Below are 12,066 nucleotides of genomic sequence, written 5' to 3'. Positions count from 1 at the left end.
AATGCATTGAAATCAAGATCATATTCAATTTTAAACAACACAGTACTAACGTTTGAACTTGGGATGAGTTCAGAAATCAGTACTTGGTGGAATGATCCTGACATTTAATCACAGCTTTCACGCGTCTTGGCACGCTCTCCACCAGTCCTTCACGTTCCTCTTGGGTGACTTTATGCGGCTCCTGGCACAAAAATTCATTCAGCTCAGCTTCGTTTGATGGCTTGTGACCATCCATCTTCTCTGGAATGTGATCAAGATGGTTTTCAGTGGGGTTCAGGTCTGGCGATTGGGCTGGCCATGACAGGGGTTTGATCTTGTGGTCGTCCTTGATTGACCTGGCTGTGTGGCATGGAGCATTGTCCTGCTGGAAGCCCTAATCTTCAGAGTTAGGGAATGCTGTCAGAGTAGAAGGAAGCAAGTTTTCTTCCAGGATAACCTTGTACATGGCTTGATTCATGTGTCCTTCACAAACAAAAATCTGCCCCATTCAAGCTTTGCTGAAGCATCTCCAGATCATCCACCAAATTTTACAATGGGTGCGTGACACTGTGGCTTGTCGGCCTCGCTAGGTCTCCATCTAACTAGTCGATGGGAAAAGCTGAAAATCGGGCTCCACTGATACCCCTTTTCCACCAAATCAGTTCCAGGGCTGGTTCGGGGCTGGTGCTGGTTCACAACTCGTTCAACTTGCGAGCCAGCTGAGAACCAGTTTGCTTTTCCATAGCTCGCGGTGCTAAGGGAAGCCACGTCATTGTCACTGTATACGTCAGTTACGTCGCTACGTTTGCATAAACCTTGGCGCGAATATTGAAGCAAAAGCAACACGGAAGCAGCAGCAGCAGCAACAACAACAATAATAATAATGGATGACTTTGCGTTTGTACAGCTGCTGCTTCTCGTCGCTTAAAAATGGCGATCTTTCGCGGTCTTGCTATTGTTAGTCTTCACAACTCCGCCCCCTGCTGACGTAAGTGGTTCTTTCCTCTGGCCCAGCAGAGAGTTGGTGCTAGCCTGGAACCGGTTTTTCTGGCCCCAGAGCCAGTTCTTTGTCAGTGGAAACAGAAAACCCAGTTCCAAACTAAGCACTGGCCCCGAACCAGCCCTGGAACTGCTTTGGTGGAAAAGGGGCAAGACCTTACTCCCGTCATCTAGAGTCCAAACCTTATGGTCTTTAGCAAACCTCAGCCTGACTCCTCTTTGCTTGTTGTTGATGAAGGGCTTTATTTTTCTTCTTTTAAAAGCTTTGCATGGCATCAAACCCACCCGGAGGAACCCGTTACAAACTGCTCTTGCTGTGCACTTAACCCCAGCTGTCGTGTGCCATTCTGTTTGTTGGTCACTTGATGTCATCCTGCGGTTGTTGAATGACATTTGAAGGAGTTGACCATCATCCTCGTCGGTGGAGAGTCGTTTTTCCGTCTGCCAGTCTGTAACTTTGTCCCCAATGTCTGCTGCTTGTTCTTATGAACTGCCATCTTTGGAACTTTGAGGATGGAAGCCACCTGATGTTCACTGTATCTCTCTGCCAGTAAAGCCAGAACTGAACCCTTCTTTTTCTCACTCAGAACTTTTCGTCGTGCCAAGAGAGTTAAAACGAATAGACATTTTTGGGTTCCAATTAAATTTCAGGTCCTACTAGCACTGTTTTTGCCATCCAAACTGCAAGAGGATGGTGTTGACCACAGCAGTGTTTTTTTTTTTTTTTTTTTTTTTTTTTTTTATACTTTTCCTCATTAAATAAGATTTGGTTCAGGAACCTGATCAGTATCTCATCTCTAGCCGCTTTATCCTGTTCTACAGGGTTGCAGGCAAGCTGGAGCCTATCCCAGCTGACTACGGGCGAAAGGCGGGGTACACCCTGGACAAGTCGCCAGGTCATCACAGGGCTGACACATAGACAAATGCCGCTTTTCCACTACCAACGCGGCTGAGTCGGGCTGAGTGGGGCTGTTTGGGTTGCATTTCGACTACAACCGCGCTGAACCGTGCTGGCTGGAAGTGGGTGGACACATTGGATGGAGTTAGCGAAAGTGGGTGGACGTCACGTGATGTCGTTAGGTGGCGCAAACAGTGACATCAGTGAGCTTTTAAGCGGTAGTCTCACAACCCGGATAGTAAACAATAAACATGGAGGACATGGAGTCGTTAGTGTTGCTGGTCTTGGTGCTGTGGCTTGTTGTCACCGACAACGCCAACAGATACTGGCAAGAGCGTATAGATGAGGCGAGGCGCATAAGGCTTCAGAAATTCTCGTAATTCGTAATTCTTCTTCTTCCGGGTTTATGGTGTTTACAGATCCCAGCGTGCTCGTGGGGCGTGTGTGGGCATGCGAGGAGACACCTCCTCACCAATCAGTGCACAGGGGAGTGTCTGCTCACGCCCCCAGCCTCACTCAGCTCGGTTTGGCTCGCTTCAGCCCCACTCCAAAACCGTAGAGTTTTGGGTGCTGAGTAGGGCTGAAGCGAGCTGAGTCATGCTGCTCTGAGGTAGTCGAAACGCGAGCCGTGTCGGACTGAAGTGAGCTGAAAAAGGGTAGTGGAAAAGGGCCAACAGACAACCATTCACACTCACATTCACACCTACGGTCAATTTAGAGTCACCAGTTAACCTAACCTGCATGTCTTTGGACTGTGGGGGAAACCGGAGCACCCGGAGGAAACCCACGCAGACACGGGGAGAACATGCAAACTCCACACAGAAAGGCCCTCGCCGGCCACGGGGCTCGAACCCAGGACCTTCTTGCTGTGAGGCGACAGCGCTAACCACTACACCACCGTGCCGCCTAATCAGTACCTCATTAAATAAAATAGATGTGTTTTGTGTGTCATACATCGAGATGCTGATTTAAGAAAAAGCTGAAGTGGTCTATTAATTTTTTCCAGAGCATGTAAAGTAAATAATACTAGCTCTTATACACTACGTAGTGTATTCTGTGCCCTTGGGACCCATCTGGGATTCAACATCCTACATGATGTAATGTGTCTCAAAGATCTGTTTTAACAGAGAAGTATATATGTATTTTTTTTTTCCATCCTTGTTCTTTTTTGGCATTTTATTTATTGGAGTTGTTGATCACTAATGTAGAGTGGGCCTCGATGCTTGCTGAGCTCGTTAAACCCATTGGAGACGGCGGAGAGGGACCTGAAAGAGAACGCGTGGGCGGAGCTACAGTCGTGTCACAGGTAAAAGGTCTTACTGGAGTATCTGATCAAACTTTTCCTGCCCTCTTCTCATTTGTTTCTTGTGGAGGTAAAGTGTTTGTCTACGCGTCACCCGTGCACAAAATGTCATTTTGCCTCAGACGATACGTTTTTGCACTTTCAAAGCTTCTTGTGTAACGCATGGCTACCGTCAACAAGTGTGTCAGTCTTGGAACTTAATAAAAAAAAAAAAGGGTTAGCATCATGACTGTTTATTTCCCCTCAGTGCTTTTATTCTGTTTTATTCATTCTGCCTTGGGTAAAGGGTCACGTGTAAAAAGTTCATATTTATCATTTGCACACACACACACACATCAGAACAAAACTCTTTGAAGCAAGTATTTTCATCACGGATGCTGGTTTATTACCAGAGACGACCACTTTTGTGTAGGTCTGCATTTACTGAGCAGCCCAGTTTGCCAACCCATGGTACCCTGGTTATGGATGGAAATGGAGCAGCAGTGAGCAGATGATGTTCTCAGCAAAGGAACGACACTCGCATGGTAGTGTGCGCTGCTGTTATGAGGATATTTAACTCGAGATATGTACACTTACAAAGTGCACTCGTCTGCAAGGTGGACTTGCCGAAATGGTGACTCCAGTAAACGAGCAAGTCCTGTGTGAAAAGACGGAGCCGAAATGGACCGGATTTAGATCATACACCATGAATCTGCATAAATAGAGGTCATATACTGTGTGTGTGTGTGTGTTTAGTTGAACTGAGTCAAGCTATGTGCAGAAGGTGTTTTATTTAGTATAAGTGAACATGTTCCTCTATGTTAGAGAACATACCTAAACAAACAGCATCATGAAGCTTTCAGAACTGAATAAAAGTCAGGGTTAAAAAAAAAAAAAATGGTAGTGTGTTCCACACCGGCGACTCGGACTGACTAGATGAGGCCCTCCACCAAAAGTCAGTGACTGGGTAAGGAAGGCCATTAGAGAAAAGAATCGGAGGCTACCACCACCGTGCTTCACTGTAGGGATACAAAAGTATAGTGCTCTGTGCTAAAGTAAAATGTTGGTCTCCTCTGACCAGAGAAACTTTCAACATGTTTGTTGAGACTCCAGGATGTGTACGGCTGTAGCGCAGCTTTGCCGAGTGTCCAGACTATGGTTGTCCTGTGAACAGCATCTTTAATCTGAGTGAGGAAAGTCATGCCGTTTATACGGCGATAAACTAAGTCAGTGGCCAACAAGGCTCATCTCATCTCATTATCTGTAGCCGCTTTATCCTGTTCTACAGGGTCGCAGGCAAGCTGGAGCCTATCCCAGCTGACTACGGGCGAGAGGCGGGGTACACCCTGGACAAGTCGCCAGGTCATCACAGGGCTCCAACAAGGCAGATAAATTATGTATTTTTCATAAGCCAAAGAACAAGAAGCCTTTGTCACACGTCCACTCAAGCGCAGGCTTAAGCACACGGTGGAATTCCTGCTCTGCATTTAACCCATCTGAAGCAGTGAACACACACATACCATACCCAGAGCAGTGGGCAGCTGTGCTACAGCGCCCGGGGAGCAGTTGGGGGTTAGATGCCTCGCTCAAGGGCACCTCAGCCCAAGGTGTCTTTGGACTGTGGAGGGGGAACCGGAGCACCCGGAGGAAACCGACACAGACACGGCGAGAACATGCCAAGTCCACACAGAAAGGACCCCCCCCCCATCGGCCACTGGGCTCAAACCCAGAACCACCTTCTTGCTGTGAGGTGACAGCGCTAACCACTACACCACCATGTTTATTTGGCGAGCAGCTTGATGTCTTCCTTGAATCTAATCCAGAATATAGTTCTAAGATAGAGTTGTTCAAGCAGAACCCAGTCCAAGCTTAGAGCTGTTAAAACATCACGAGCTAATCCCAACTGTGCTGCAAAATAGTCAGGGCTTAAAGGAGAACTGAAAGCAATTTTTTTTCCCCCTCAAAATTCTATTTATCTCATTTTATTAAATATCGGAATGCGTTTTTGATCGCTATTTTGTCGCTACTATAGCAAGTTATGAGTGTTTGAAATACGCTCTGTAATATATCGGTCCATATGTCAAAGCGATGGCCGTAAACGAGATTCGTTGAGACCTGTGCGAGACATCGTAGGACGGAAGTAAAACGTACAGCGGAAATCAAGCCCCGTGTCCGAAATCGCTCACTCGTTCACTACTCCCTGTAGAGGGAATTACTCTATAGAGGACTATACACTGAGCTCATTGGTAAAATGAAAAAGCGCTTTCGGACACTACTCCGTCACGCTGGTATTAACGTCATTACTGTCGCACAATTAAAACGTGCCAGATCAGTCGGCTGGTGGGTTTTCAAGATGATAAACACGCGTGTGTTTTTGTGATAAATCCATATTATACTGAGCGCGTTTCCCACATTAATCAGTACAAAGTAGCTGCAGCTTTCAGTTCTTTTATATCAAGGCTGAATCCTTTCTTCTTTGCTGCTGCCTTTTATTAAATCAAATTTGAGACACTTAATTTGATTTCTTTCAGCGCGACCGCAATGCATGATGGGATGTTGCTTTGGTTAGTGACCATCGTTGTACGCTACTTTTTGTGATGCATTGTAGGATACTTTGAGTGCACTATATAGGGTGTAAATAATCCTCAGTAAGGTTTCGGACAGCACTACAAAATGGCGTCCTCACTATATAGTGCACTATATAGTGAGTAGGGAGGGATTTCGGACACAGGGAGAGAGTGACCAACATCTGCCAACGTTGTCAAAAGACGCGCGTGCTCTCTTTCGAATGCTGACGTAATCAAGCCGGATGTTTTTTTTTGTTTTGATAGCGATCAGGAAAGTTTGAAAAAAGTAGGCAGTAATCATCATTTAAACTCGTTTTTGTGCAATATTTTGTTTGGTAAACAGTGTTCAAAATGGCGGCGCTGACACTTCACGTTTCGAAGTCTCGCACAAGTCTGGTGAAGATCGCGCAGATAAGCGACGCCTGCCGTGGACCAAACGAACTAAATTCAACACGGCTAAAAACCGAATAGGCCAATAAGTATAATATATAATTGCGATTAGTTGCCAATACGAGTCACGATATAAGGTTACTAAAAGCGAAAACGTAATTGAAACACGCTAATTAAGAAATAAAGGAAGTTTAAAAATGACTTCAGTTCTCCTTTAAAGCTGTTGAAGCAGAATCCAGTCTTGGCATAAAGGTTCAGGGTTTTGCCCAAGAGCTTTTTCTGACCCTCCTGGCATTTCAACTTGCACCCTTCCAGCTCTGAGCTAAAGATCTCCCTCCATGAGCAGGATCATGATCGGGAATGAATTTCCCACTAATCACATCACGGCACGGCGCGTCACTTGAAGAGAAACAAAACGGTGACCTGCAAGAGTTCACCAACGTTTTCAGAGGAACTCGCTGGAACTTTCAAGCAGGTGGGTTTTTGTTTTTTTTAATGGAAAGAATCAAGGCAAACGTCTGCGCAGTTGCCCACTGACTGCGCTGTTGTGTATTAAGGGGAGGGTCTGTCGCAGTCATTAACCGTGGTTGTAAAGGACCAGAGGACATGTCCAGCCTATTGATTAGGTGGGTCCTGTTTCGTTACAATCACACCAGTCAGCTGTTCCTCTCTTATGATAAACTGCTATTACACCAGAATTTCTGTCTTCAGACTCGTTGGAGAAACTGAATTTTCTCAAAGCTCCAAATGTGTGACGTGGACAAACATAACAGACAAGTCACTGCACGTCAAGCAGTCGCTTCCAGAGTGGATTTAACCGATTTAACTTGACACGTCTGTCAATCCTTCACTGTCCTAAAGATCACCTATTTAAAAATCTAACGAATTGTTTTGCATGTAACATTTGGCATTTCTAAAATTATCCTAACATTGCTTGAAATGTGTTACATTTCTAATTAGCAAATTGTTGGTGTGTAATTTGTCATATAATATCCACAAGTACAGGAACTGTAACTCGCAGATTTTGGCTATGATCAGTAATGAATGATGGTAGTAACTAGTAATGAGCTAATATTAAAGGTGAATGAGGTAAGATTTGTTTGGGGGGAGGGGTCTCTAAAGGTTCAATGAGTAGAGCTAATAAGATTTGAATATTCAGTATAATTTGATTGTGTGTTATATATTTTAACCTCATTTCCACCTACACACGCTACCGTTCAAAAGTTTGGGGTCACCCAGACAATTTTGTGTTTTCCATGAAAAGTCACGCTTTTACATGGTAGCCGCGAGGTGTTAAAAGTCTTAAATTTAATATTCCAAAATTAAGGCCTTTAAAAAGTCTTAAATTGCTTTGCCCAAGTCTTAATTTTTTAAACAAAGGTCTTAAATTTACTCATACTATTCTACAATGTGAAAATGTGGGATTTGCGTAACATCAGTTAATTTCTTGGAGTATGCGCAAAGAAACAATATTTGATACATTTTCACGCCGGCGCAATCATCGGAGTCCGTGGTGGAGAGGAGACTCCGCGAATCGCAGCATGGGGAAGTGTCGTTTTAATCAGCAGTGGCTTTCAGATGAAAGATATCGTGATTGGGTGAGGGAGGTTCCTGGAAGCGACGTTGAAGCAAGATGCTGTGTTTGTCGAAAGACCTTCAAGTTGTCCACTATAGGTCATTTCGCTTTAGAGTCTCACATGAAGAGCTCAAAGCACATTGTATCTGCCCTCCACCGCCACCAGCCCATCGCTCAGTTCTGCACGGTTCAATCTCCGAATGCACCTGGAGTTGGCACGAGCACCACTGTCAAACATCAGCAGCATCAGCCAAGCCAGACATCATCGGCAAGGCTAGCAACAACACAAGGGCCGAGCAGTGGCATGATGGGTGTCGGTGGAACCCCGAGACTTCGGGCAGAGGTGCTCTGGATTTTAAAAACAATTACGGAACACCACTCGTACAGCTCGAATGAGGGCATAAGCGAACTCTGTAAGGCTGTGTTCCCAGACTCGGAAGTCGCTACAACATTCTGCTGTGGAAAAAACAAAACGTCTTACAGAACAAAATTCGGTCTTGCTTGTCTTGAATGTGAAGATTTGACAAGCAATGCACACAATGACTTAAGTATATAACTTTCAAGTAAAAATACTTTTATTATAAAACATATTTGTCATTATTGGGAATTTGATCTGGTGTTCTACGACCGCATAATGGGTGCGATGTAGGTCTTAATTCTCATTTAAGTGGTCTTAAAAAGGTCTTAAATTTATGGTGGTCAAACCTGGGGAAACCCTGTTTTATTTCCCACCATAAGTTGTAAAATGAATAGAAAATCTAGTCAAGCCATTTTTCTGGCCATTTTGAGCATTTAATCGACCCCACAAATGTGATGCTCCAGAAACTCAATCTGCTCAAAGGAAGGTCAGTTTTATAGCTTCTCTAAAGAGCTCAACTGTTTTCAGCTGTGCTAACATGATTGTACAAGGGTTTTCTAATCATCCATTAGCCTTCTGAGGCAATGAGCAAACACATTGTACCATTAGAACACTGGAGTGAGAGTTGCTGGAAATGGGCCTCTATACACCTATGGAGATATTGCACCAAAAACCAGACATTTGCAGCTAGAATAGTCATTTACCACATTAGCAATGTATAGAGTGGATTTCTGATTAGTTTAAAGTGATCTGCATTGAAAAGAACAGTGCTTTTCTTTCAATAATAAGGACATTTCAAAGCGACCCCAAACTTTTGAACGGTAGTGTACAATACACAGCTCCGCCCCTAAAACTTTTGGCGGTTCAGTTACCATCAACAAGGACGGTCATGACATCGCTTTCAGACGTACTCGGGTATTCAACTGCTCGAAAGCCAAGTTACAACTCGGTAAACAACTTCTCTTAACGTGAAGGGGTTTTGGGGGCGTGTCCATAAAATGACTGACGAGACCAATACAAATATTTCCAAACTGCCCCCCCAAGTCTCAAAGTCAGACTTTTAGGTTACTAGGCTGAGCGCTTGGACAGTATTAATGAGACTGTATGTATGAATTCATAAAATTGAAGAATCAGATTATCAGCATGTTCTGTTTTAAATCGTATGCTAGCAAGTTTATGCGTCTTTTTTTTCCCCCTCCCCTTGGGTTTTTGTTTGAGGTTTTTGAATTGAGGATGAGTGATCTCCCCCCGCCCCCCAGCAGTAACCCTGAAGGTTATAAATTGATTGAATACCCGATACATATGGAGTCCACTTGCTGTCCTGCTTAAGTTGTGAATGAATGCAGTGCCAAGGAAAGAATTTTCCAGAACAGAACAAAGACCGAAAATATCCATTATACCAATCGCAGGTAAGTTCACCATCTTGGTTAAAGGTTTATCATCAAATCGCACCACAACGTCAGCTTGTATATTTGAGCACGTTCCTGGTTAAATCGCGTGACCAGGTCCTTGACAAAGAATGGCTTTCAGGCGGAGCTGTTTGAGGCTGCACACAACCCGTCTTCAGTGTTCGAGCATCGCGTGCTTTAATTGTATAAGAGATGATACAGATATCTTTTAAAATGAAGTTTCTGTAACGGCAGCTTTGACACGTTCATGGATTTGTAAATCACTAAACCTTCCAGCACAAGGAAGCGTAAGGACAAGAGGACATTTGTGTTTTCTCACTAAAAAGCTGCATTTTTATTCGCTTCAAAATAAAAGCGGTTCATAAGCAGCTTTCAAGGTTCACACTTGTCGTCATCGAGCGTAATCTATCAGTGACGAAGAGAAAATTGCTAGCAGTCGTCAGAGTGACGAATGTATTTCATTATTATAAGTCATCTTTTATAGAAATCCCTCCGTTTGCTGCAATCCAACCCCAGCGAAGAGACTGCGGGAAGCTGGAGCGTAAGCAATGAGCACGTGGTGTTATTGTGCATGGATGCAAACGGCGCGCCTTTTGGCGGATGCCGCCTTTTTCACGGCTGTCTGGGGGACTTGTGTGAATCGTGCAGATCCGATGAGTTTTTTTTTGGGGGGGGGCCGCGTTGGAGTGTCTGCTTATAATTTCATCAAAGTAAATTCTGTATTAAAATTACTAAATAAGCAAATGCCGTTACAGTCCATGAAACATAGGAAGTATAAGTATGAGAAGAAAACAGTAAATCAGAAAGCTGCACACGTAAAGCCAATTACGTAACTTGCGTCGGACTGATGGAAATCCTTGCGCGTGCAGTGAAGTGCAGCCAGCAGCAGATAATGGCGCGCAGCCAATTGGCTTTACGTGCGCAGCTTTATGATTTACTGTTTTCTTCTCATCCTTATACTTCCTATGTTTCATGGACTGTAACGGCATTTGCTTATTTAGTAATTTTAATACAGAATGTACTTAAAATTATAATGTAAATGAAATTATAATCAGACACTCCAACGCGCCCCCCCCCCCCCCCAAAAAAAAAAAAAAACAAAAACTCATCGGATCTGCACGATTCACATAAGTCCCCCAGACAGCCGTGAAAAAGACAGCATCCGCCAAAAGGCGCGCCGTTTGCATCCATGATTGTGACCAATAAAAATTGTCTACACATAATGACCAAATGAGCACCAAGCTTGAGACCAAGCACAGTGTGAATTAATCGGCCTGGTGCGAAGGTGTCGTTATCTCCGAGTGAACCGAACAACGGTGCAGTTTAAGCTGGTGAAGCTTTTTGAGCGTGCTTCTTCAAGCACTGAAGATGATTTAAGGGCTGAAACAGCCATGGGGGGGGGGACACTTCGAGCCCCGAGCACATCGGCTGGGGTGTCAGTAATACAGGGGTCGGGGGGGAAAAACACCACAGTGAAAGTGCTGTCAGTCAGCAAGCGACTGAAGGGATCTATGTTTCTGCAGCGTGGCACATCGAGTCCCTGTGGTTAACGCAGTAACGTCATTCAGCCCCATCACTCGGGGCTATATTTCACCCTCAAAAAAAAAAAAGTAAGAGATTAATAGAAGACAACTGACTGGGATGTCATGTGAGATTTTGAACGTTGTAATATAATGATTTCGGTTAGGACTTGTGTCTCTGTGATGCTAAAGGAGAGACGTGTGAGTGAGAAATGATATATTTTTATTAAACTGATTAATTTTACTAGTGATTTATATTTGTCAGTTGACACACACTTCAGTTTCCTGACATATGGGTGTTGATGACTTAAAAAGGCGGAAACTAAAATGAACGCCATTAATGCATTTAAAGAGCACAGTGGGGGGAAACAATCAATAAAGATGTCAATCTTTGAATGTGTGTGGGTGATCTTACCTTGTACAATTAGATTTCACCTCCAACCTATCGATGCCAATCTCCCTTAAACAATACAAGCCTGAGAAAAACTTGATTTACCCCTGGTCTTTTCAACAGCTAGAACAGACACGCTTCTACTCAAACTAACACATCATGGAGGGGGGAAGCTGCTGGCATTGTGTTCGGTTCGTAAATCGACGGGAAAATTGAATTCCTTCACTGTTGGTTGTCCCCAGCGTCTTCTCGACTCTGTTCAATTGTAGATCAGGTTGTGTGTTGCAGTAAAGGCTAAAGGGAGTCCTAATAGCTCTTTTGAATAATTCCTTGTTAAAATAACCTTAATCTCAAACTAGAGGTTTATTTTAGCGTGATGGTGCACGGGGCGTCCAAAATCAAGTCTTTCTTATTAGAGTCTGGAGTGGATAGGCCGAGCTGGATCTGTACAAATATTAGAATTGTGCCAGTTTGGTTGGTATAAACCTGTCCATTTTGACAAGTCAGTAACTAAGAAAAAAATTACAGACCAAGAAAATGTAAAGATACTTATTCGGATTAATTTTTCTAGGAAAAACGGAGGCTGTTTTTCAGAACCCCGAGGGAACGCTGAACTTTATACAGCGGTTCTTTCCGTTCCACGAATGTGCTCGGTCAGACGGTGACGGCGATATTTGGCTGTATCAGCACTGGGATG

At 44.1% G+C, this 12,066-nt stretch overlaps 1 protein-coding gene across 1 annotated transcript in view; it reads left to right on the top strand.

The window, feature by feature from the left end:
* scaf4b (SR-related CTD-associated factor 4b) overlaps nucleotides 1-12,066 on the top strand; it is a 118,603-nt gene that overhangs the window by 76,344 nt on the left and 30,193 nt on the right. The window contains exon 16 of the mRNA XM_060943355.1: nucleotides 3,085-3,182. Coding sequence (XP_060799338.1) covers nucleotides 3,085-3,182 — 98 coding nt within the window. The remainder of the gene's footprint in view (nucleotides 1-3,084; nucleotides 3,183-12,066) is intronic.

This window comes from Neoarius graeffei, chromosome 16 (genome assembly GCF_027579695.1).
Source record: "Neoarius graeffei isolate fNeoGra1 chromosome 16, fNeoGra1.pri, whole genome shotgun sequence".
Classification (NCBI taxonomy): domain Eukaryota; kingdom Metazoa; phylum Chordata; class Actinopteri; order Siluriformes; family Ariidae; genus Neoarius; species Neoarius graeffei.
Note: the sequence above shows the minus strand (reverse complement) of the source record. Positions and strands in the feature narration are given on the sequence as shown.